The sequence below is a fragment of the Amblyomma mixtum genome, chromosome 1 (genome assembly GCF_055824585.1).
Source record: "Amblyomma mixtum isolate Tamu chromosome 1, ASM5582458v1, whole genome shotgun sequence".
Classification (NCBI taxonomy): Eukaryota; Metazoa; Arthropoda; class Arachnida; order Ixodida; family Ixodidae; genus Amblyomma; species Amblyomma mixtum.
Genome location: NC_143012.1, coordinates 48,804,277 through 48,831,385, shown reverse-complemented (window position 1 = coordinate 48,831,385; position 27,109 = coordinate 48,804,277). Strand labels below are relative to the sequence as shown.

Below are 27,109 nucleotides of genomic sequence, written 5' to 3'. Positions count from 1 at the left end.
GTAGAGAGGGTGGTTTACCTTGTACAAGCTGGAGGGCTGGCCATGCTCTCGATGAGCCAATCATGTTAGGAGTATAACATGATTGGGTGCTACTAAAGGTGGGCGGGGCCTCTAGGTCTTTAAAACCGGGCCCAGAGCCGGAATAAGGGTTATGAGCTAAGGTCAGGTGCTATGCATCTTCGGCTATGCCGAGTAGGGGCCTCCCCTAATGTTAGCCAGATCCACTTTTTGGTTGTTTTGTATCTTTGTTGCTTAATTTCTCGTATTGCCGCTAAATTTGTCTCCAGTGCCTGAATTTGTATGTGATGTAAATATCTCTATATAAATCTTCAAGTATTCCCTATTTTATCTCTGCGTCCCAACTCATCGTAATACCGTCTCTGATGGGGCACCCCTGGTGCGAAGATAACAATTCAGTCCCCTGGTCTACAAACCGTCTCTGGCGGGGCACCTCTGGTGCAAGGAAGATGAAGAACATGAACTTTACTGGCGCAGTCGACGAGGATCCTGCGGCCATCTGAAGACGGCACAGGAAGAAGACTGTAGGCAGGGAAAAGGGGCTGACCAGGCAACTGGTCAGCGTTCGAGAAGACCTGCAGAGAGACAGCGGCAAGGGCCACGGCATAGGACCAGCGACGCAAGGCAGCCGGCCGGAAAAGAGAGCAGCGACGGGACCACGACCAGACACAAGCGAGACGACAGCAATGGGCGGGACGCCATTTGCATCAAAGGGTGAGTCGCTTCTTGCTTCGTGCTGGCGTGAGCATTGCTGTCCAGTTAAGCTTGGGTGGGTGGCATGGATTCGCGCTTCGCCCATTTAAACCCCGATAAGCAGAAAGCACGGGCGATAGGCGACGTAGATGACGCGGTGGTCGTCGGAAACGAGACGAGCAAGGTGGAGACGCCGGAGATGCCACAGGTCGAGGAAAGAAATGGAAAAGTGCAGGACGATCTGCTGGTGTTAGAGAAGAAGTGTCAGCTGGCAAAGCTGGAACTTGAGCTTGCTCAGCTGAGGCAGCGAGGAAGCGCCGGAGAGGACTCCAAGGTCGCTGGGAGGCATGCTAACCACAGCGAGCTAAGGCATTACTCAAAATTGCTTGCGGGAATAGTCCCAAAATTTCCAAGCGACGCAGAAGTGCCAGTGTGGTTCGAGGCGGCGGAGAACGCACTAAATGCATATGAAGTGCCGAGAGAACGGTGGGGCAAAATTATTTTCCCGCTCGTTGTCGATAAAGTACAGTTTGTGTCGACCCGCTTAGCGCCATCTCAGCACAGGGACTACGAAGCGGTAAAGAAATCGGTACTGGAGGAGCTGAAACTCTCCGCGGGAGAGTACCTCAGTAGATTTAAAGGCGCGAGGAAACGGAGCACCGAAGGATGGAGAGCGTATACGACGCGTCTCCAGAGCTACTTACGCTCCTATTTAGACGCGCGCAGCGTCAGCACCTTTGAGCAGTTGCTGGAGCTGTTAGTGGCGGACCAGCTAAAGAATAACCTCTCAGATGCAGCACTAAAGTACGTTACGCTGAAAGAAGGAAACGGGTGGCGAAAAGCAACAGAACTGGCCGCACTACAGCAGACATTCGAGGACCAGGACGTTTTCGATCCTGGGGGGCAGCAACTTTTGAGTTATCGTCCCGTTGTGGGACCAGCGTAATGAGCAGATAGACCGTTAGGCTTTAATCGTGTCGATTGACACACGTGGTAGCTTGAACGCACCCAGGAACGCTCGGTGCGGCCAAGGAGGCTCACGTGGCCGCTTACGGACCCCATATCACTGCTACTGAACGCTCCAGTTGCGAGTGTCGGTGTGTGTGTGTGCTCGTTCGTGAGCAGGACGAGGGCGTGCATGCAGGTGCAACAGGTCGCAGCGCGACAACATGGACTCCGTTTTACAGCGCACATCAAGCATGCCACCGTGTGTATTTGAGAGTGCATTTTATTTATGTTCCTCGTCCTGCGAGGGTTTTGTTGGTGCCAGTGCTGATCTAATTACTAATTATGTGCTGCTCTGCGTACGTCGCCCTCAGGGCGATTTCATGAGTTTGTCCGATCCCTTCTTGGTTGTAATTCTAAATGTGGAATTTGAGCCCTTTGTAGAATCTTGGTAAGGGCGTGTAAGGGATCGGTAGTGTACGCGGGGTCATCGGGACCGGTTTTTCTCCCTCAAAGCGAAGCCGCCGCGGTGGCTCAGTGGCTATGGTGCTCGGCTGCTGACCCAAAAGACGCGGGTTCGATCCCGGCCGCGGCGGCTGGAATTTCTTTGGAGGAGAAATTCTAGAGGCCCGTGTACTGTGCGATGTCAGTGCACGTTAAAGAACCCCAGGTGGTCGAAATTTCCGGAGCCCTCCACTACGGCGTCTCTCATAGCCTTAGTCGCTTTGGGACGTTAAACCTCATAAACCAAACCAAACCGAAGCGTCGCCTTTCTCGGAACGCGGCCGCTCGAGAATGCGCCGGGAAGTACGGGTGTCCCCCGCCCCGCGTGTATTTGTCTGCGAAGGAAAGGATGTTCTACCTAGCACGTGCGGGCACGACTGGGTGTTTGCACTTGCGTTTCTTTTATTCTTTTTTTTTTTGCGACGAAGAGAATGTTTTACATCGCACGTGCTGGCACATCTGTGCGTGTGGGTTTGTTTTTACTTGTATTTTGTGGTAGAGAGGGTGGTTTACCTTGTAGAAGCTGGAGGGCTGGCCATGCTCTCGATGAACCAATCATGTTAGGAGTGTAACATGATTGGGTGCTACTAAAGGTGGGCCGGGCCTCTAGGTCTTTAAAACCGGGCACCGGAGCCGGAATAAGGGTTCTGAGCTAAGGTCAGGTGCTATGCATCTTCGGCTATGCCGAGTGGGGGTCTCCCCTAATGTTAGGCATATCCACTTTTTGGTTGTTTTGTATCTTTGTTGCTTAATTTCTATTTTGCCGCTAAATTTGTCTCCAGTGCCTCAATTTGTATGTCATGTAAATATCTCTATATAAATCTTCAAGTATTCCCTTTTTTATCTCTGCGTCCCAGCTCATCGTAAGACCGTCTTTGACGGGGCACCCTTGGTGCGAAGATAACGATTAAACTTCTGGTCTACAAACCGTCTCTGGCGGGGCACCTCTGGTGCAAGAAAGAGGAAGAACCTGGACTTTACTGTTGGGGCGTTCGTCCGCTTGACCTGAAGACCCCGGTTTGATCCCGGCCGCTTTTGGATGGGGGTGAATCTATAACTGCCCGTGTACTGCGCGATACCAGCACACGTTAACGCACCCCAGGTGGTCGATATTTAGGTTTGGTTTGGTTTGTGGGGTTTCGTCTGGTTTGTGTGGATATTTATCCGAGGCTCTCCACTTAACTACCAAATTTCCTCACAGCCCACGTCGCTTTGTGACCAGCAGACTCACCGCCCGAATTCCTGAAGCTTGTAGGCTAGCAAAAGTGGGAGATCTTGCCGGCCTGCTCTAATCCGGTAGCACAAGCGCGTGTCACAGCACGAGCCCAAGAGGTTGCCTTTAGCACTGACTGATCATTCCAGCGAACCCATCATTCCCAGTACCGATATTATGTCTCTTAATGTTTCACGAATTACTCACTGGAACGTTAAACCGCCATCTACTAAGAAGGGGAGAAAATCGGACAAGTATGCAATAATGCATGGTTCAAAAACGGGTGTAAAAAAATACAGGGCGCACTTTGACCGTCTAAAGTGCGTAGAGGCGAAAGTGTTTTAAGCACGACTTTGCCTATGTGACACTGGTGACGTCACCACTGGATGACGTCACACATAATTGATGACCAAGTAAGGACAAATTACTGATTAATGGCTAATTACTGATTAATCACTCAGCTCCGACTGCTAATTAAAGGCGCTTAAGCTTCGCCTTTAGGAGAGGAACGCGACAGCTTGTTGTAGCGCTGCCAGGGTGTCCACGGAACGCCACGAACGCAACGCTTTTTGAGGAAAGGAAATGGCGCTGTAATTCTCAGTCATCTCGGTTGACACCTTAACCGCACCGTACAGGAAGGGAGGAAGTGGCAGTGAAAGAAACAGCGGCCATTATGAAGAAACTGAAAATTGTATTTGAGGGAAGGAAATTACGCAGTAACTGTCTCACATATCTCGGTGGACACCCGTCAAAACGCGGACACATCTGTCGGCTGCCGACCCAGATTGCTAACGACAGCATGAGGCATTAAAGGCTTTCGCCTTAAAAATTGGCGGGGGCTTAGCTTTGGTTAAGCCTGGTAGGTTGCGAAAGCAGGTATGCCTTCGAGTCGATAGACTATCGGTTCGAGGACCTTCGAAATGCCCGTGTGACAGGGGTATTATACTGCATATAGAGCGCCTCTTGTTGGAAGAGCGCGGCGCGCTGTGCCAAGCGGTCACCGTTACCCGACGAGCCGAATTGGTAGCCCGTCTCTCGCTCCTGGTATGCCGTCACGCTATAACGTCACTAGCGCCTGTACGTAATTTCCTTTTCTCTAATTCATTTTAAGGCGAAAGCCTTTAATGGCTCCTGCTCGCGGAGTCCGTCTTTGCGGAGGAATCGTGCCAACTGTGGCCTATCCTCCGCGGAGCGGCTCAACCTCCTGCGTAATTTCCTTTCCTCTAATTCATTTTCTTCACTATGGGCCTTCTTTTCAATCCTTCTTTCACTCCCACTTCCTGCGTTCCGACCCGAAGAACCACGAAGGAAGACGGGCGGCGAGATCATTGGAGTTGGACAGGTTCCTAAAGAAGAAACAGATGGTTCTGTATGTTGACGCGTCCAAGTACAGAACGAAGGAAAACGCTAGGGCGGTAGCAGTAGTGAACGCCAATGGGAATATAGTTACTGGTGCATCAGTGCGCACAAGGACAACACAAGCAGCGGAAGAGATCGCCATAGCTCTAGCCCTGACTGAAGCCAATCGGCAGGGACTGAGTTACTGGATAGCCACGGATTCTCAGGCTGCAGCAAGGGCGTACAGAGATGGAAGGATCGGCCGAAAAGCCGCGAGTATCCTCTTCGAACAAAAACAACACAGACATGGATCAAACAACACAAACATTCAACACACCATCATTTGGGTCCCTGACACTGGGGTTGAGGGAAATCTCATGGCAGACACCGTTGTCCGAGGGTTCTCGAACCGGAGGGCGGGTTTGCCGGTGGAACCCTTCAGCACGCCAGAATCTTACGGGGAGGCAATGAAGGCGTTGTTGGGAGCGCGCAAGAAGTACTCGGCTCCGGCGGATATCCTCGACAGAGAGCAGGCCACCACGCTCAGACGACTACAAACAGACACCTACCCAAGCAGAGCCATGTATCACAAAATGTGGCCGAACAGATACGCGAAAGAGTGCGTGTGGTGTGGGGGCTACGCCACAACGTACCACGCCACCTGGGGCTGCGAAAAAAGCCCTTTACTACCAAAGGTAAATAGCCCTAGTCTAGAGCAGTGGGAGGCCCTCCTGGCTGACTCCGACCCGAGCATTCAGCTAATGCTGGTGACGAGGGCCAAGGCAGCGGCGGAGGCCAACGGTATCCTGGACTAGGGAAGACCGACCACTGTAGCTCCACATCTATCTATCCACATCCCCCTACTCCTTAACTCTTCCTTTTGAAAAAAAAAAATAAATGTTTTTACTACTACTACTCTGCAAACGAATGACGGGTGTCCACCGAGATATGCGAGACAGTCACTGCGTAATTTCCTGTCCTCAAATAGAATTTTCATTTTTCTTCCCCACGGCTCCTCTTCCGTCTTTCTTCTTTCACTTTCACTGCCTCCTTTCTTGTACGGGGCGGTTCAGGTGTCCACCGCAACTGTTGCTACGTCAGAGTTCATTCTAAAGGTCGAACGTGGCTACCGGCCGCCGCTACGCGAAAGGCCTTTAGTGAGCGCAGTATTGCTTTCGCAATAAAATACAAACGGACGAAGAACACACGGAAAAGGCCCTTTTTAACCTAGCCCGTATACTATATAGCGTATCAATCTGTCGATCAGCATGTCAATACTATCAATCGATGAATCATTAAAGTTATCCAATGAATCAATCAATTATTAAACACGATAGATCTGCCAAATAAATCAGTGACGATTCAGTCAATCACTCAATGAACCAGAAAAATAAATAAAAAAAACTAATAAATCAAACTAAATAGCATGCTTCGTTAAATTTAACGAATAAGTCCTGTCACAATCTGCCCAAACGTAATAATATTATACAAACTAATGCAGAACGTGGCCAATACAGCTGAACAAAAAAAATTACGCCTGCAGGTGCGCCAAACATGGCGCCCTCGCATCCTCACGCCATGTTCGAAGAACCGCGATGTCACGCGCCCTCGCTGAGCGGGGGATGGCTAGCGCCATGCGTACCAATCAATCAGTCGATCAGTATATCAATAATATCACTCAACTAATCAATAAAATGAACCAATGAATTGATCAATTATTAGACATGACATATCACCCAAATAGGTGAGTGATGATTCAGTCAGTCAGAAATGAACCAACCAACCAATCAATGAACAAGAAAAATAAATCAACTAAATAAGACTAAACAGCGTGCTTCACTAAATTTAACGAATAAGTCTTGTCACCATCTGCCTAAACGTAATAAGATTACACAAGCTAATGCAGAAGGTGGCCAATCTCGCTGAACAAAAAAAAGTGATGCTTGCCCGGTGCGCCAAACATGGCGGCCTCGCATCCTCAAGCCATTCCCGAACAACGACGGCCGTGACGCGCCCTCGATGAGCGGGTGATGGCTCGCGCCATGCGAGCCCTCGCGAACTCGCTCAGCTGAGCGGGCGCCAGTGAAATACCATCGCAAGCACCCGCGCAAATGCGCGAGCAAGCGCCAGTAAGAAGCGCACCTAAATAACCGCGCCATAGCGCGAAACGAGCAATAACACGCCGCCGATACAGTGAACTGCGGACACCGTACAGATAGGCTTAGCCCGACCCGGTCCCGGTGAACTTCACAGCGCGGGGAGGACGAGAAAGTAGGTCAACATGGCGGCTGGCCGTCGTGCAACACTCACCGCGCGGCTTGGCTCGGGGTCCCTCTGCACTCTTTCGCTTCGAATTCCTCTTTGCAGACGACCGTTTGCGCCTCTTGTTCTGCCTGAAGTCGTCGCCGTCCCATGTCCTGTCATCGTCGTCCATACTCTCCGAATCCGTAAACAGCGACACAAGGGTGCCAAATGGGAGACGTATCTGTGCGGTCAAACGTCCGCTAATAGAGTCCGTCAAGCTATGAGGACTGTCTCTCTGAACAATTCCATATAAAGGTGTCTTCCCTCCTTTCCCTCTTCTATCTGCCTTCAAGCCCGGCTTTGCAGACGATACCCCGCGTTCCTTTTCCCTCCTCCCGGGCGTGTGCAAGTCTCGCTCATTAACGTTCCGAGTGCTATCGGGCGAAGTTAAACTAATAACTAATCAAAATAGCTAATAACTAAAAAAGACTCTCCAGCACCAGCCTTGGAGAATGTGTAGGTCCCTGTTGTAAAAAAAATCTCTGCCTCTCCCGTAACCGAGAGTAGAGTAAGCATGAAATGTTTACGGGCCTGATGTCATCTCGGTGGACACCCGCACCGTACAGGAAGGGAGGAACGCCACCACCCGTTCAGCGCGATGCCTTGCCATTTGAACGCAAGGTTTTTTGAGGAAAGGAAATGGCGCAGTAATTCTCTGCCATCTCGGTGGACACCCGAACCGCACCGTAAAGGAAGGGAGGAACGCCACCACCCGTTCGGCGCGATGCCTTGCCCTTTGAACGCAGCGCTTCTCCCCCGGATCACGTATGACAACGAAGTGTAACATGGCATTTATGTGCTTTTTGCACGCGTTATTAGAAATCGGAAATTATAATTCCGTGCATTATCAAACCCACAGCTCCACTGATATCTTGATAAACATTGAGAAGGCACTGGCAGCAATTATTTTTTGTCTCCTTTGGAGACCAACCGGCGCTTGCATGCTGGTCGCGTAGGAGGGCTTACAGAGTCTCGTTAAATCTCGTTAAGTCTCGTACGGTGCCCGGATGTTCTCGTTTCAGAGCCCGGATGACTGGAATTCAGTGCCCGTATGAGTGGATTTCAATGCCCGTATGAGTGGATTTCAATGCCCGTATGAGTGGATTTCAAAGCCCGTATGAGTGGATTTCAATGCCCGGATGAGTGGATTTCAATGCCCGGATGAGTGGATTTCAGTGCCCGGATGATGGCTCTCGGTCTCGGCGTGACGTCACCATACTGCCGACAACGGGGGCTAAAAGCATTTCATGCTTAAAACTTGCGCCTTCCCAACACACGCGTAAACAAATAAAGATAAAAAGAAGCGCGTTAGGAGCGGCGCAGCATCACCAAGCGTTGAACTCTAGGTGGACACCTGTACCAGCGGGAGGGAGCCATGCCCATATATGGAAAGGGAAGGAACGCTGATTTCAATGGTCTGCGTTCTTTTCTGTGCAACCTGGTGCAACTTTAAAGAGTGTTTGGAGACGGTTTTTGCGACAGTTCTGGTAATCTGCTATTGTTTTTTAATTAATATTCCGCTTTAATTACAGAAAATTGCGTTTCTCAGCGCCATGGTGTCATTGTTGGTTGGCCAATATTTTAAGGATATCGACGACACCTAATAAAAAAAAACACGGAATGAAATTTTAATGCCGTGTGTCAACGGAAGCATATGGCGGGGACGGCTGCATCTTCGAGGCAAAATAAAAAGGTATATTGCTTTCGTGGTGTAACACTAAAAGATGCAGCTAATTAGTGCTGTGAAGTGACAACATTCGCTCGGAAATATTACATAAAACTGCGGAATTGATCGCCGAAGGTTGTTCCGAGGTATCATAGTCTGCCTGTCGTTAGACAGGCTGCATCTAAATTTATCTTCCGGCTCAAATAAAGATATTATTAATACGTGAAGACCGGCGACATTGCATATGAAAATATTTGCAATCATGCTTGGTTCTTGATGTTACCTGCGCAAATACTTCAGACCGGATGCACGAAATGCGCGACCTTTAGATGCAACCGTAGATCATTGGTACGAAAAAGCATTGAAAACATGGATATAAAAAAGTTGAAAATTGGTGTTCGAGGAAAGGAAATGACGCATTAACTGTGACATATTTCGGTGGACCCCCGAACAGCGCCATAAGGAAAGAGATAACGGTTGGAGTGAAAGATGAAAGGAATAAAGAGGTGCCGTAGTGGAGATGTCCGGAATAATTTCGATCACCTGGCGATCTTTAACGTGCACTGGCGTCGCACAGCACACGGACGCTTGTTGCGTTTCGCCTTCATCTCAATGCGGCCGCCGCGGTCGGATTAAAACCCGCGTGTACCGGACAGTAGACTAGCGCCTTAAGTACTCGGCCACCGCGGGAGGGAAAGAATATGGCGGCATTAACATTTATTGGACCTCGGTGTGGAACCCATACAGGTGTCATAGAGGGATTTGCTTAACAGACGCCTGTTCCGGTTTCTCTTTATTAGCGCTGTTTTTTTTTCAATTCTTTCTGTGTTCCCGCATGTTGAGACGTCTTCAGGATCTTTTATTCCCTTAAAGATCAGAAAGTGTTCCGCTTACGGGGACCCATGCTGGGTGGCTTTTTGTTACATTGAGGAGATTCCTGTGGCATGACCACTCATGAAGATCGTCATGATTTGTTCTCTAAGCTTCGAGGTGTACCCCAAGCTCCATCGGCTATCGTTTGAGATTGAGTCGAGTTCCAGAATTTATTTGGCCATCAATGTTGGTTCGCCTTAGACGGTCGTACAGAAACTGTAGCTGGAGCGACCACGGCTCTGTGGCTTCGATGCCGTATTAAGCCGTGGCTCTGATGTTGGCATATTGATAGCGACGGGGTTCAAGCTCCCCGGTGTATCTTCACTGGCTCGCGATTACCGAGGAGCCGCTATTGTTAGAGGAGGCGTGCTCAGGTTGGTTTTAGTAGTGGTGTTTCGGGAAAGAAAATGGCGCCTGTATCTCTTCTTGGTGGACACCTCAACCGCGCCTTGTAGGAAGGCAGGAAGGTGGGAGTGGACGAAAAAAAAGTGAGACAGGTGTCGTAGTGGAGGGCTCTCGACTTCGACCACTTGCTGGGCTCAACATGAAACGAAATAATAGGCACTGCTGATTTGAGGCCACGGTTGCACCATTTTTTGAGCGCTCGGAAAAAAAAAATTATCTGCGGTTTAACTACGAAAAAAAAAAATCCACAAAAGAGCATGTTTTTTTATCAATAAAGGAAAGGCGCTGTTAATTGCCGCTCTTTCTATGCACACCGAACCGCTTCACGGAAACGAGGGGGAGGAAGTTTAAGAAGAAAGAAAAAAGGGCCGCCATATTGGAAGTCTTCGTCTTAAGAGCAATTCGGTTTCGCTGGCAGGCACCGATGTCCCAGAGCACCCACAAGGACGTCTGCATTTCGCTTCGATGAAAACATAGCCGCACTGGCAGGGCTTTTATTCCGCGTCCTCGATATTTGCAGCCGAACGCCATTCCAGGGAAACGGTGTGCCTATGAAGCTACCACCAAATAGCACTCCTCCACTGCCAGAGCAACGGCTACTTCCTCTGCCTCTACTGCCGTGTCTCCGGAATATGTTTTACCACCTGGGGATCTTTAGCGTGCACTGACCGTGGAGAGACCCCTGTAATCACTTCAGGGCTTGAACCACAGCAGCTAAAGTAAGCCTCTGCGGACAAATTAAGAGGTCACGCAAGAATATCAGCACACACAAACATTTTCAACTCGGAACATTTCACGAGCTGAAAAAGTAAACCCATGTACGGAATTTCAGCAAAAAAAAAAGTTATATTCACGACTAAATTTTAGCGCCGGGTGTATGGCACTCACTTAAAGTGGTGCGCTTTGGGCAGACATTTCTAATCAGGCCCGGGAATTGTGGACAAGTAACATTTTCCTATACCGTAAGATTCCTCTATGGCGGTCAACATATCTGCTGAGATCTTCGCCAGGCTCACATTTTCTTGTGAACGTTTTTGCTACCGTCAGAAACGTTCCCCACTGTTTTTATATGGCAGTCAGCCAGTCGTTTCGAACGATGGAAGAAGTTGAAAAGGAAGATTGTGCTGCGAATCAGAACAATTTAATTACCTTCGATATTTCTACGGCAGTGTCTTACAGTTGTCCAATATTGCCTGCCTAACAATTTAAATTGATGCCCTAGAATCTTAGACACTGTTTTTTTCTGTCAGGAAGCAGCGTACAGCAAGTGTAACATGCTAGATATGACACTCTGACTCTTCACCTTGTGTGTAAGGAACTGCTTGATAGGAGTGGCATGCTTTTCGTTCGATCGAAGGATGAAAAAAAAAAAAACCCTTGGGAAGAACTGTGTTCAGTCTCCCTGGTAATTTTTAAAGACATTTCGGAAGGATCCTCTGTATTGAAGAGCACTGTGAATCTTAGGTTTACAACTTCGGTGAAAAATGGCGCTTACCGAGCGAAGGGAGTTAAAGTGACATTTGGTACTGTTTTTAAGTTTGACTTTGTCAAATTCCTGATGCCGCATCAAAGACAGCAAGGCCTCTAAGGAGCCAAGTTTACCGAATCTTTTCCGAAAACCTGCCGCCGCGGTGGCTCTGTGGTTAAAGCGCTCGGCTGCTGACCCAAAAGACGTGGGTTTGACGCCCACCGTGGCGGCCGAATTTCGATGGAGGCGGAATTCTAGAGGCACGCGTACTATGCGATGTCAGCGCTCGTTAAAGAACCCCAGGTGGTCGAAATTTCCGGAGCCATTCACTACGGCGTCCCTCATAGCCCGAGTCGGTTTGGGTGGTTAAACCCCCATAAACCAAACCTTTTTCAACAACCTTAGTACTCGCCAAAAAACAATTCTAGCGAGACTCGCAAAGCCCGTCGCCGGAAACCCTGGTTATGCGAGGCCCGTTGAAACCAGCGTTCGTTGCAAGCTCCGAAAGAGGCCACAGCTAACCTACGCGCTGCACGGTGTCCACGCGGAGCTCGGTGGGGAAAAAAAAGACAAAAAACAAAGCAAAAATACACAGTAAAAGCGTTGCGACCGGACGCTCGCGGCGTTTGGCGAACGCTGTCGTCTGCCCATCCAAAGGTCCAACACGCTTTTTATCTATTAGTTATTTGCGCGTGCACGAGAGACGAGCGAGTTGCCTGCAATGGTAGGAAGAATGGGGGGGGGGGGGGCATCGGTTAGAGGCGACGCCATCGCTTCGGCTATATAGCTTCGGCGGAGGATGCGGTTGTTGCCAGGCGCGTCTGTTCTTTCACTCTCTCTCCTCTCCTATCTTTCAACTCCTCCGCACGTGACTGACGGCGGTTGTGGCTCAGCTCGTGTCAGTAGGCAGACCCGTGCAATTTCCTTGCCTTCCGGGACATGTACGTGCTGGTGACAAAAAAAAAATGATTTTAAGGAAAGAAAAGCGAAGCGAGGCGTCGAGCTCGCGATTGAGGAGGATGGCGTGATCTCTAAACGCGTTCGACGCCATGGTGCGTCCTCCGCAATTATCCTGCTCTTTCCGATGTGCCTTCGATGAGACGCTGTCGTGCACGGCACGGAACGCTGCCGCTCGTTGGGCGCGAGCTCTGCACTTGCCACGGCTGCACTCCGGTGTCTTACGCAGGCACGGTCACAAAAGACGCTTGATTCGTTTGGTTTTATGGGGGGTTAGTGTCCCAAAGCGACTCAGGCTATGAGGGACGCCGTAGTGAAGGGCTCCGGAAGTTTCGACAACCTGGGGCTCTTGCTCTGACATCGCACGCTACACGGGTCTCTAAAATTTCTTCTCTTTCAAAATTTGACCGCCGCGGCCGGGATCCAACCCGCGTCTTTCGGTCCAGCAGCCAAGCGCCATGACCAGAATTCAGTGAAACCGCAGATGGGTCACACAGCAGGAACTGCAATGCTAGCAGAGACAACTCTGCATCAATCTTATACATCGTCGCCATTGATCGTGTGTCAGTCTGTTTTTACTTTGCCTCATACCGGAGCGAAGCGAAAATCAGGGTGTCGTCTGCAAAGCTATGCAGTACCGACTATTTGAAACGGGAAACTAAGAAAATTCTCTCATGCCAAAGGAAGGCAGACGAATAGGAGAGAGAAAGGTATCGTCTGCTTTTGAATTTTTTTTTAGGATACGAAATTGGCGCCAAAGCCGTCTCCCATCTCTCGGTGGACACCCGAACCTCGCCGTAAAAGAAGCATATTTTCAATACATTGGCAAGATACTAAAACTGCACACATATTTTTTCGTGTTTGAAACGTGCTCGAAGTATGCTTTAAGTCACGTATGTTTGGCAAATTTTAACCATACATTTCCAATACTAAGCATGAAATTACAGGATGCGGTTTCCTACATATTTCTAATGCATTCATGAGTACAAAATACTGTTACGGGGAAATACTATTTATATTTATTTACAAGCGGTAGGTGACTAGTTCATAGGAGGGAGCAGCAGGGAGCACCAACCCGAACAGGAGGCCCCATCAACCTTTTCTTCTTTGTTCATCCCTTTCACGCGGGATAGAATAGGATACGAAAACTTTTAAGGTCCAACAGAAGGAGGGTAGCCAGAGGGCTACCCGCCTAGACGACGGCCGAAAGGTCTTGACTCTCGGCGGCGGCTTCATCCAGTCGGACGAGTTGTAACTGAGTCGCCGGGTCGGAGCTCAGTAGTAAGGTCTCCCATTGATCATTCGTGTTTACACCTCGTCCCTCCCGGGGGGCATGAGGACATTCCCATAGTATGTGGTCCAAGGTGGCCCTAAGTTCGCAGTTTGCGCATTAGTCTGAAAATTGCCCTGGGTACATAAGACTTCAGAGGGCCGGGTTTGGAGAGATGTAAGTTCGTAACCGGCGCCAGTTGATGGCTTGGTATCTGGACAAGGATCTATCCGCTGGATGAAGTCTAGCTCATTGCAAACGATAGTGCTGTGTAATTTCCCTGTATGTTATCATGCGATCCCTGTCTGTAAGGACCACCTCGCTCGGGTCCGCCCGGAAGGAAAAGCCTCGCGCGAACTCGTAGGCCGTCTCATTAGCAGGCACGGATGCATGTGCTGGTGTCCAGACTAGTGTAATTTTCCGGTCTATTACATGACGGCTTAGAATTGTATTCGTTAGAGGGGAGACCCGGCCCCTGCTGAAATTTAGTATGGCAACTTTGGAGTCACTTTGGAGTCACTGTGCCTACACAAGCCAGTGCTATGGCAGCTTCCTCTGCAGTCTCTGGGTTACCCGAGAGTATGGAGGCACTTATTGTGAGGAGTTGTTTATTATTGACGACCGCGAGGGTCATCTTGTTCTTACCATACTTAGCGGCATCCACGTAAACCACGTCCTCGTCTTTGTAGCAGCTGAAGCGTTTCTCTAGCGCCTCTGCCCGTTTGGTCTGGCGCACTGAGTGATAAATAGGATGCATATTCCTGGGTAATGGGGGTACAACTATATTGTACCGAATTTCTCTGAGCATGTCAACTTTGACGGTTGTTCTGTTATCTCAGCTCAGATGGAGTCTTTCTAGAATGGCCCTGCCGGTTGTGGTCCCGGCTAAGCGTTCGATTTGGGAGGTTCTCACTGCTTCCGTAATTTCTTCCAGGGTATTATGCATGCCTCTCTATAGGAGGCGATGAGTAGATTTACGGATGGGCAATCCTAGAGCTTCTTTCGTGCACCACCTGATAATTCCATTTATCTTTTCCATTTGTAAAATTTTAAGATCAAGCAAGGGGGCAGCATACGAGATACGGCTAACTACGAACGTCAGTACCAGCCGTAGGAGATTCTGCTCTTTCATGCCGTGTCTCCTGTTGGCAATCCGCTTTACGTATGAGTCGCATCGTTTGTTGCGCGCAGTTTTCCTTCTTAGTTATTGCATCACCGTTATACCCGTTGCTTTGTATAATCATGCCTAAAATTCTGATTTTTTCAACATGAGGAATCTCCGCCTCTTGCGTTTGTGAGTTGATGTTAGGTGTCGTGTTCGTCGACCAAGCGAGGCCAGGCCGCGCCAACAGCCCTTGCCTCCTCCGCGCATGCTCGCCGCCCGCTTCCAGGAAACGGGCGCGGGCCGGCCGCTCCCACAAAAGCAAGCATGCGTCTGTCCCCCCCGACGACATCTGGTCCCCACAGCCCCGTCGACTGGCGCGTTCCCCATTGCCTTACCGTGATCGTCTGCATTCCACAGCAGCGGAAGTGCTTTCTTGTACCCTCGCTCTCTCTCTCTCTCCCTCTCCCTCTACGGTAATAAACCCCCAGTCTACACCCAGCAACTGCCTTGAGAGGTTCCTCGCATGCGGGGCTCCCACGCCCCGAACTAACACAACCATTAACACTGGCGACGAGAAGTAGGATCTAGAACGCACGCAGTTCGAAGTGTCACCGATGGCTACTGGAGGACTACACGGTGGCATCGAGCCTTTTAACGGCAAGAATTAGTCATTGTGGATAGAGCGCTTCGCCTTCTACTTCGTGGCAAATGACGTCTCCAACGAAGCAAAGAAGCGCGCGCTCCTCCTGACGCTATGCGGAGCCGACACTTTCGAGACTGCCTGCGCGCTGGTCGCACCGAAGACTCCTGGAGAAGTCAGCTATGAAGATCTGGTCACACTTCTCCAGAAGCACTTCGATCCCAGACCATCTGAGGTGTACAGCCGGTACGTTTTTCAGCGACGTGACCAGCTGCCGGAGGAGTCGATCAGCAGCTACGTCGCAGCCCTCAGAGGTTTGACAGCCGATTGCAACTTTGGGGTGCTAACGACAACGTCTGCAACATCGACGCCTCCGACAGAAAGCGATACAGCCGTCGTAACGAACCCCACCATGCTGCCCCAGGACGTCATGCTTCGCGACAGGTTCGTGTGCGGGATCCGCGACGAACACCTGCAACAGAGACTGTTCGCGGAGAAAGATTTAACGTTCCAACGTGCTTTGGACCTGGCACTGTCATCAGAAAGTGCGTCAAGGCAGCAGCGAGGACTCAAGGGAGCTACGAGCTCCGCAGAAGTGCACAAGACTTCTCAACCCACAAAGGAATGCAACAACGCACCGCAGCAACGGCGTTGCTACCGATGTGACGGCTTGCACGACGCTGCTACCTCCAAGTTCAGGACAGCTCAATGCCGGTTTTGTTCCAAGAAGGGTCACATCGAGAACGCTTGCATCACTCGGAAGAAGAAAAGCAAGGGAGACAAGTCTAACACCAGGCAAGGAACGCACAGTGTGAGCGCTCAGTCCGCGAGCAACGACACTACGCACAGCGATCCATGCTACGAGCTTCACGCAGTAAGTGGGCGAAAACCCTGCCCCAAATACCTTGTTGTCGTTGAAGTCGAGGGAAGGCACCTAACGTTCGAAGTCGACACGGGTGCATCATGTTCTCTGATCAGCGAGGCTGTTTACCACCAAACATGGCCAACGAACGCCCCGAAGCTTTCGAGAGAACCCCTTGACCTACGCACTTGGTCGGGAGAGGAACTTCGCACCCTCGGATCAGCACAAGTTCGTGTGCGATTTAAATCAAAGGAATGTGTGCTACCCCTGCTGGTGATGAAAGGAACTGGCTGCAACTTGCTAGGACGTGACTGGTTTTCGGCGCTGCACATCTGCGTGCAGGGAATTAACCAGGTAGCTGAGCCAAGTGAAAAGCTCCGGGAGGTTCTCGCACGCCATCCTGCTGTATTCAAACAAGACATCGACGGCTACGTGGGACCTTTGGTTCATTTGGACTTGGAAGAAGGCGCAAAGCCAAAGTTCTGTAAGGCACGTCCAGTACCTCTAGCCTACCAAGAGCCAATGGAGGAAGAGCTCGACCGTCTGCAAAAGCAAGGCATCTTGGAGCCGACGCAACATGCCGTGATGGCCACACCTTTAGTGTGGGTGCGCAAAAGGGACGGCACATTTCGCGTTTGCGGCGACTACAGGAGCACGGTAAACGCAGTGGTCAAGAAGACGGCGTACCCGCTACCGACAACCGCGGAGGTATTCGCAAAGTTGCGGGGTGGCACCGTCTTCTAAACGCTTGACCTCTACCAGGCCTATCAACAGCTCAAGGTCGACGACGAGACAGCCGCATTGCTCACCGTCAACACCACCAAGGGATTGTTCAGGGTGAACCGGCTGCCTTTCGGAATATCTGCTGCTCCTGCCATCTTCCAGCGTATGACGGAGACAACACTAGCAGGAATTCCAGGGGTGAGTGTTTACCTTGATGATATCATTGTCAGTGGGACAGACACTACAGAGCATGCGCAACGTCTGGACCAAGTCCTGTCGAGGATAAGCGAGAAAGGGTTGCGCCTCAAGCAAGAGAAATGCCGCTTCGGCATAAGCTCAGTCGAGTTCTTACGACACAAGATTGACGCTAAGGGTGTCCACACGACCGAGGAAAAGGTCCAGGCAATCCTTCACGCGCCTAAACCGACTGACAAGACCTCTCTGCAGGCCTTCCTAGGGCTCCTAGCATTCTATGATCGGTTTTTGAAGAACAGAGCTACGGTTGCCGCAGATCTATACAAGCTCCTTGAGAAGAACAGGCCCTGGGCGTGGGAGAAAAAGCACCAGACTGCGTTCGATGCGCTTAAGAGGTTGATACGATCTTCAACAGTGCTTGCGCATTATGACGAGACAAAGCCTCTCCTTCTGTCCGTGGATGCGTCACCATATGGCGTCGGCGCAATTCTCGCTCAGAAAGATGCGTCCGGCAGAGAGGCTCCCATTGCTTTCGCGTCGCGAACTTTGGGAAGCGCGGAGAAAAACTACTCCCAGCTGGACAAGGAGGGTCTCGCGGTGGTTTATGGCGTGAGCCACTTTCACCAGTATATCGCTGGCCGGCACGTGACCGTATTAACGGATCACCAACCGCTCCTGGGCATCATGGGAGAAAAGAAACAGTTACCTCAGGTGCTCTCACCTAGGATGACCCGATGGTGTTTAAAGCTAGCCACGTACGACTACGATTTGGTGTACAGGCCTGGACGCCTGCACCAAAATGCTGACGCACTCAGCAGGCTGCCACTGCCCGCCCAGGTAGATGAACCATGCCCACCTGGAGATGTGCTCATGCTGGTTTCCACGCCAAGCTTCGAATTGTCCCCACGTCAACTCGCGGAAATGACCCAGGAAGACCCGTTACTATCCCGCGTAGTGAGAGCTGTCGCTATTGGAGAGCTGCACAGGTTGCCAAAACAGGAATTTTCGGCGTTAACTAAGCTTGGACCTGAGCTTTCGCTACAAGAAGGTTGCCTTCTTAGAGGTATCAGACTGGTCGTTCCGGCGAAAGCGAGGAAAGACGTGCTCGGCGCGGCACACTCTGGTCACAGGGGCGTAGTTGCTATGAAGGCATGCGCTCGAAGCTATTTCTGGTGGCCCGGTGTCGACAAAGACATCGAGAACCTGGTCAAAAGGTGTTCGGCTTGCTGCCAGCATCAAAGAGCGCCACCCAAGGCACCACCTCCCGATTGGAAGCGCGCGACAGCACCATGGCACACAATCCACGCTGACTTCGCGGGCCCCGTGGAAGGAAGGATGCTGCTAATTGTTGTCGACGCGTACAGCAAATGGCTCCAAGTGCACTGCATGCGAAACATACAGTCATCGACTTTGATCGAGGAACTACGAAACCTGTTCGCGACGTTCGGCCTTCCCGAAAGGCTGGTAACAGACAACGGCCCGTCCTTTGTTTCTACGGAAATGGAAAATTTCCTAAAGAAGAACGGGGTGACGCACATTACGAGTGCGCCCTATCATCCAGCCACTAATGGGCAAGCCGAAAGAATGGTTTTCGAGACGAAGCAGGCTTTGGCCGAGGACCAGTTTGGAACATTCGCGTGCAGACTGGCTCGATTTCTGCTCAAGCAGCACACAACGATTTCAGCGACGACGGGCAGAACGCCAGCCGCACTCATGTTCGGTCGCGAGCTCACAACGGCACTCACACGCATTCAGCCACGACCTGCTGAGGAAGCGACCTCTGACCACAGCGTGGCTAATTCGCCGAGAGGAGTGCACGTAGTACAACCGGTCTTTATCCGCAACTTCACAGGAAGCCCTGCTTGGATTGAAGGAACCGTATTAAAGAGGCTCGGACATCGATCTTGGCTAATCAAGTCTAAAAACGGAACGGTTCGTCGGCACCTGGATCACATTAAGCCAGGTGCAGCAGCCTACCCGACGGATGATCCGCCGCCAGACCATCGGACGAACGGACCAGCAGCAAGCGAACAATACACTGTGCCGGCTCCGTACGTGATCCCGCTGCCAGCGGAAACTTCGCCTGTGTTCGATCGGCCTACAGCGCCCCCCTCCGAACATGGAGAACCGGCGGCCAGTCTGGACGACCGTGCGACGCAACCTTGCGGAGACCAACCCAACGGGTCCACGCAACAGCAAGCGCTACGACCCCAGCGTGAACGGCGCCCGCCCGACCGATACGGTGACCACAACTAAGGAGGAAGGGATGTCGTGTTCGTCGACCAAGCGACGCCAGGCCGCGCCAACAGCCCTTGCCTCCTCCGCGCATGCTCGCCGCCCGCTTCCAGGAAACGGGCGCGGGCCGGCCGCTCCCGCAAAAGCAAGCATGCGTCTGTCTCCCCCGACGACATCTGGTCCCCACAGCCCCGTCGACTGGCGCGTTCCCCATTGCCTTACCGTGACCGTCTGCATTCCACAGCAGCGGAAGTGCTTTCTTGTACCCTCGCTCTCGCTCTCCCTCTCCCTCTACGGTAATAAACCCCCACTCTACACCCAGCAACTGCCTTGAGAGGTTCCTCGCATGCGGGGCTCCCACGCCCCGGACTAACACAACCATTAACATTAGGGATGGTTGTAAACTTCGTCTTCCACTTCGTCGTAGCATGACCCCCGGCGGCACAAGCGCCGTCCCGGCGCTAGGCCGGTGATAGAGGAGCGGCGTGGTAGGGCTTGAGGCGCATAACGTGAGCAATATCGGTGGGTGGTCTACATGATGAGGATGATGGTGTATGAGAAGCAACTTCATATGCGACGTCGTTGACCTGACGCACACCACGATAAGGACCATGGTAGGGGGACAAAAGTTTCTCAGAAAGGTCGACGAGGCGGAAAAGGGACCACAGAAGAACGACCCTAGTGGCGTCGGCCGCCGCCCGGTCCCGGGCTCGCGCGACCAAGGCCCGTTGGGCCTGCAGGTCAGAGCAGCCGAGCAGGGTCGCCTCCTAGTCCTACCGGGTTGGGTTGGGGTGAGGGGGGAAGCAGGGTTGGAGGGGCACGCCCACGCCATGTGGTAGATGGCCGAGGACTTCTCCTCACAGTGCGGACAGCTGCCCGAAAAAGAAGGGTCGAAGTGTTTGAGAGCTGCCGGGCACAGCAAAGTATTAGTATACAGGCGAAGCAAAAGCCGCTCCTCCGCCTTTGGGAGACCTTTACACGGGCGGGGATAAAGACCGTGACCAGATTGATGAAGTAAAACAAGGGCTTTGAACGAGTAAGCGGAAGTGAATTCGAGTTCCTGATCGTCGGGGTCGGAGGGGAGTGTCCGGTGAGAGAGCGCGCGGGCGGCGGCGTCAGCTGCCTCATTTCCCTAAAGGCCCATGTGAGCAGGAGCCCAAACGATACGTTGGTGCGCGGGGTCCCCGGTGTAGACGCTGTTTTGGAGAATGCGGTAGGCTAGATACGGTACCCAGCCCTGCTCGACGTTCCGACATGCCCCTCGCGAGTCGGAAATAATTGTTTTTGACGTGGGATCAGATGCAGCCAACGCAATGGCGACCTCCTCCGCGTGTGTTATGTCACGGGCTCGGAAAGTAAGGCTGATCACGGTTTTGGATTGGTGGACGACTGCGGCTGTGTACCATCCCCCATGGTGGGGGCCGGAGGCATCCACGTAGAATACGCCGGGTTTCGATCCATAGTGGCGTGCCAGGGCTTTCGTCTGCGCCAGGCGCCGGCCATTATGGTCCTCACGGTTCATGTTCGCGGGAAGAGGGCGCACGTGGAGGGCGCATATCCACTGGGATGGAATAACGTAGGCGCTCTTCCATAAAAGTGGTGTGTTGGATGTGCAGTCGGGCAAGGAGGCGGCGACCCGACGACGTCTTCGAGAGACGGGTGGATTGGTTGGTCATGTGGGCTTCTATGAGCTCCCGAAACGTGTTCCCCATGCCCAGCCCCAGGAGGCGCTTGTTGGAGGAGTTCACAGGGAGGCCCAGAGCCCGCTTAATAATTTTGCGGAGGATGACTTCGAGTGAATCCTCGTCTTGCTTCCGCAGGTGGAGGTATTGAGTCGAATATAGAATTCGACTGCTTACAAATGCATGCGCCAGCCGCAAGGCGTCCTTACATCGTAACCCCCCACGCTTGATAGAAACCCAGCGGACCAAGCGGCCCACCGGGTCCCCCACCTGACAGAGTTTGGCCAGTGTTGTTTCTGACCGTCTGTTTTGATTTATGAAGAGCCCCAGTACCCGGACTTCGATATTTTCTGAAATTTGACCTGTCTCAAAAGACAATGAAATTTTGGCTGTGCACTTTGGTGAGGGGTGCATGTGCACGAATTCAGACTTTTGGGTGGAGCATTAGAGGCCGCAGTGGCGAGCATAACGGTCCACTGTGGTCGCCGCCTCGTGCAGGTTGGCCTCAATGTCTCCAAGGGAACCCTGTGTGGCCCACAGGGTGATGTCATCGGCGTACAGCGCATGCTGCACAACGGCGACAACGCCCAGCTGGCCAGGTAGGCGCATCATAGCCAAACTGAACAACAGGGGAGAGAGCACCGTGCCCTGGCGTGTACCTCTGGTTCCTAAATGAAAAGGGCCATGTTCTTTATCCTGGATTCGAATGTAAGATTGTCTGTCGGTTAAACATTGCCGAATGTACTGAAAGGCGCTCCTGCCGCAGTTAGTTTGAGAGAGGTGGGTGAGAATCATCTCGTGGGTAACGTTGTCGAATGTACCTTCAAATCCAAGGCGAGGTCGACCTTGTCATTGTGAGGGCATTCGACGGGGTCGAGGACATCCCGATTGAGTTGTGGCAGGACATCTTGTCCAGTTCTGTGTGGGCGAAACCCGAACATGGTGTCTGCGAAAAGGAGTTTGGATTCCATGAACTCGGACAACCTGTCACGTACCATCGTCTCCATGACTTTGCCCACACAGGAAGTCAGAGAGATGGGGCGGAGGTTGTCCGTGCTGATCGCCTTGCCAGCTTTAGGAATGAAGGTGACCAGGGCGGTCTTCCAGTCGATGGGGAGTGGCTCTTCCCCAAGCCAGATTGAGTTAATGTAATTCAATAAAAACAGGTATGCCGGGTCGAGGAGGTTGGCTAACAATTTGAATGTAATTTTGTCCTGACCCGGAGCGGCGGCGATATGTTTCATTTTTGCCAGGGCCGCCGTCAGGTCGTAGAGCTGTAACGGTTGATCCAGCTCAACGTTCTCAGAACATGCATAAGAGTACGCCGGCCCGCGGGGGTTCTGGGTAGTGCACAAGTACTGGTCCCGGAGCTTGTGCGCCAATTGAGTTGTGTTCCCCTGAAAGCTGTGTATTGCTCTTTGGAGGTGTTTTCGAGTTTCCGTGCTTGTTTGCGTTGGGTCAATTAGAGCGCGAAAGAGCCGAAACGTGTTCGGCTTGACATATGCCGCGCGGCCGTATTGCATCTGGTCACCCAGTTGGAGTCGGCGAGTTGGCCGCATACTCAGCCGCTCGTTGAGTGAGCTCGGCGATGCGACCTTTAAGTTTTCGGTTGTGCTTTTGCCGGAGCCACCGACGCACGAGGCAATGCCGGGCCTCCCAGAGGTGGAGCAGGTGATTGTCCACATCCGAGACCGCCTCTGAGAGCTGAATTTGACATTAGAGCGGTGAATTTGAGTTTCGGAAGAGCGAAGGCCAGAGACTAAATGTTGTGACCAAGACTGGTAGCCTTGCTCATGTATGGGTGTGGTAGTGTTGTAATTTTGCCTGAACTTTGTCCAATCTGGGAGTCGGGCTTGCGTTGCTGGTCGCGCGAAAGGATGGGTTTTAATCGCAGTGTTCAGGAGGCAGTGGTCGTTGTCGAGGGTTTCCTCTGTGTTGACCCAGTCTGCATACTGAATGTTGCGGGTGAAGGTCAAGTCCGGACAGGTATCCCTAGTCACGGAGTTGCCGATACGAGTTGGGTGGACTGGGTCAATGTGAAGAGTGAGGCCCAGCGTGGACGCAAGCTCCGCCAACTTGCCTCCCCGCTTCTCTTCACGGCAACAACCCCACATCCGAGCGGGAGCGTTGAAATCGCCCACAATCAGGAGAGGGTCCCGGCCCGCAACTCTCAGCGCGCGGCTAAAGAGGTCCGCGAATGATACATTTGGCATTTTCGGATTGCAGTATACAATGAGTATGTGCTGCAATGGGTCCTGCTTGCGCGGTGGGAGGATTGTCACCATTAGATAAGAGTATCGAGTTTGCATCTCTATGTCGACCTTTTTTGGCTGTATAATTTCTAAGGACTAGTAGACAGGACGAGGGGTCCTGCTGGAACGTCGTATAATTTGTTAGTGCGGCGCCTTTCCCTGGCTCCAAGCGGGAGGACTTCCGACTTTTCCTTTCAATCTTTGGCGGCGTCGCGCCGACGTCTCGGCGCACACTTCTACCTCCCGAGGGGAGCTGTGCAACTGAAACTGTCTTAGAACGTTGGCTAATACATCGTCCCCTGAGGTGAGTGATCTGTAGTCTCCGAACCGACACCACTATGCAACACTAGACTCTTGAACTGCAGCCTTGGTAGCTTCATATACAATTTTCAAATCTGAGACCGACACTCGATATAATGTTTTGTTAATACTTTGTAAACAAAGAATAGGGATCTCTGTGCTGGTGATGATAATGATCGCTATGAATGACGAATTTCCGACATATTTGGCACCGTGTTTGAAGCTGTGCTAGTGCACATACAATCTCGCCCTAGCGCACCCCAAGAGAGCATCATTCTCAGCCACTCCAAAATGACTATGAATAATTTCGCAAGATGGCGAATTACAAAAACCTCACTTAGAATCCTTAACGCCATCAAATTCTCACCGAATTATACAGAAGCGATACGGCCCCAGGCCATTCGGGGAATTCGGGGAACGAGGCAGCCCACAATAAAGAACCAGCTTTCGTCGACCGGGCAGTGGATGAGTCTGGCTCCCTGAATTTCACGAAGGACTCCATGATCACATATGATCTCACCAAATTTGAACTAGAGAGAACTTTTCCCACTCCGGACAAAAGCCTGACTAAAGAACAAGAGGCTACGTGGTGTTGTCTACAGACGAGGTCGATACGCACCCCAACACTCCTCGCGCACATTTAACGGGATCTATAACACCCGAACTGTAAACACTGGGGCCATTGAGCCAACTAAGATCATATCCTCTGGCATTGCAAAATAGAGCCACCTCCGGATGATCTAGCTAGTTGCCGCTATTTCTCTCGAGCGGTGGGAGACCGGGCTGGCTAGCTCTGACCCCAGAACGCAATTTATGGCGGTGGAGTGGGTTGACAAAGTCGTCGAGAGCTATGTACTCCCGACCACTTAACGTGGCCACTTATCAAGCTCTTTCCGGTGAATAAAATGTTTTACAATCAAATCGCCGTTTGGCGCCTTTTTTTTCCTGGCTACATCACCGGCTTGAAATATGGAGGGAAATTTGCAAGCAGCTTGGCTATGAAGCACAAACTCCTTACAAAGACCGGAAATACTTTTGAAGCACCACAGTGAATCAGAAGCTAGAGCAATGGGGGAAACGTTGCGAGTGATGCGGAAGACGCTGACTCATAAGCCAGGCCATAAGCCAGGCCGGGTCACAAGGAAAGTATGCTAGGGAAAGTGGCGGCATTGAGCTATAAGATTATTCTTTTTTTTGTGGTCTGCTAGTACTTATAGTGCCCATTCCCCGCATTTAGCCGTTGTTTGTTTGCCTGAAGCCTAGTGTGTTTGTGTGTATGTTTGTGTGTGTGTGTGTGCGCGCGCGCACAAACTCCATGCTGGTTGTGGTGACGTCACAAAGACCCGTGCGCAAGGTGGCAACAAGCCACCTGCTTTATTGACTGATCGCAACCTGCCCACCGGGTAGCCAACATCTTAGCGTAGCAATGCTTACTGACCAATAAATGACGAAACAAACCCTTCTAGTGCACATATTCGTAGTTTACCAAACTACGCAAATCGGCTGCCAATTTTTTAGTTTAATTGCGTTTATTATTCCACGCTGTACTCGCCCGCAATAAAGTCGCCGCAGTAACTAACAGAACAATATGCGCCACAGATAGCACGTCAGCAACATAAGGCAGCTCCAAATTTACAGCCATGTTGCCTTGCGGAAATAGACGACACTTGAATGCAGCGGGATTTTTGTGCTCGACAGAGAACCGAATACAGTACTAATTAATTGTTTACCTAACGAATGCAATACACGCGACCGCCTTTCCCGGGGCAAAGCAGCGAATCGAGAGGTGCGCAAGAGCCTGCTGCATTTCGTAAAAGACACTAGGACGCCTATAGGCCCACTAGTCATGTTCAGCTGCAACCTAGAGGTGATTTTAGCGTCGTCTGCCACGTGTTGCCAGAACCCAAACAACTACAGTCTGCAGAAGTCTGTGTTCGGCGCCATAACGGCATGGAGAAAGAGTTGCCGTATCGGAGGGATGCGTAGTGATTTCGACAACAACCTAAGGTCCTTACGCATGCAGCAATATCCCATAGCAGCCATAGGTGTTTCTGTAGCGGAAAGTCCACTCATGTAATGCAAATCTCAAGGTCGAATGATGCTTGGATTTGACCTCTATAGTAGGATACAACTTTAAAAAACAGCAGTTGCTAACACTGGGCCGTGGTCCGCGGCGTCTTGTGTTACTCCGCTGGCCAATGGCACCAGTAAACGAAATCAGCTTTTTAATGTTTGACTATATCAAACAATACACGTATCAAAATTATAGTGCTGATAATTTTTTTCTTTTCATAAGCTTCTTGTTTAGGTAACAAGAAGCGTTTAAGTAGCGGATTATTTTTTCGCCGTGGAGGAATTCTGCGTGCGGAGGCTGAATGTGGGCGGAGCTTCACTCCAGATTTAAGTTGTATCCGACTATAACTGGAGGCTCGTTGTAGGTGTAGCTGTGACGTTATGCCAAATGACATGTCGCAGCTGTTACCGCTCGTTCCGCAGCTTCGTCAATCGCCGCTCTGACCAGTCGCCCCGATGCACTCCCGCCCCGCCATGTGGAGCTGATATGGGTGCCCGCGCACTCCGGGAATCCCGGAAACGAGGCCGCCAACCTTTTAACCCGAGGTTCATTAAACCGGACTCAGGTGCCCCCGGATCGGGGATTCCCGAAGGAGCGCATGCGCTCATTCAGCGAGCTGACGCAGGCCTACAGAGCCTCACGCCAGCTCTACCCGCCGCCCCACTCCTCCCTAGATGACAAACAAGCAACACTCTGGCACACACTACAGACACACTCTCTCCCCTCACGCCTTACCCTAGCCCACTATCATCCCTCCTTCCCCACTCCGGCATGAGCCCTATGCCCAGAACCTTTCGCCTCTTCCCTCCACATCCTTTCCCTCTGCCCGGCGGACCCTCCCCCGCGGGACCTAGAGAACCTCAAGACCTGGGAGGACTGGTAGACCCTGCTACGCTCGGAGGACCCGGCCGTGCAGACCATCGCCACCGGCCGGGCTGCCAGTGTTATGGACCTAAGTAACATAAACACTTGAGTGCAGTGGGATCGTGCGGGGACCCTGGGGCGTGCCCCGAATTCCTTGCACAATAAAGTTTTTTTTCTCTCTCTCTCTCCCTCTCACCAGTTCTGTCACGTGACTAATCACGTGATTAGCTCTTCCTGAATAAAGGCCGGCGCTCGCCGGCGGCTTGGGGTGTCTGTTACAGCCAGCGTCGTCGCTTCGGCGGACGCGGTTGTTGCGACGCGCGTCTCTTATTCAAACTTTCCTCTCACATCTTTCAGCTCTCCTCTGTCTGCACGTGGCCGCGAGAGTGGCTCGGCTCGAGCCAGTGGGCAGGCCCGTGCACTTTCGCTTTCATCCTTCCTGCAGTCGCAACAACCTGGACATCGGAGGAACATGGAGCCAGAACCGGCCACCGGGACAGGTTCTTCGACTAGTCACTGGAGG

General features: G+C 51.7%; 1 protein-coding gene across 1 annotated transcript in view; it reads right to left on the bottom strand.

Annotated features, from left to right (window-relative positions):
* LOC149366282 (uncharacterized) overlaps nt 1-7,549 on the bottom strand; it is a 35,345-nt gene extending 27,796 nt beyond the window's left edge. The window contains exon 1 of the mRNA XM_089550004.1: nt 7,022-7,549. Coding sequence (XP_089406130.1) covers nt 7,022-7,145 — 124 coding nt within the window. The 5' untranslated portion in view covers nt 7,146-7,549. The remainder of the gene's footprint in view (nt 1-7,021) is intronic.
* Between the last annotated feature and the right edge of the window lie 19,560 nt (nt 7,550-27,109).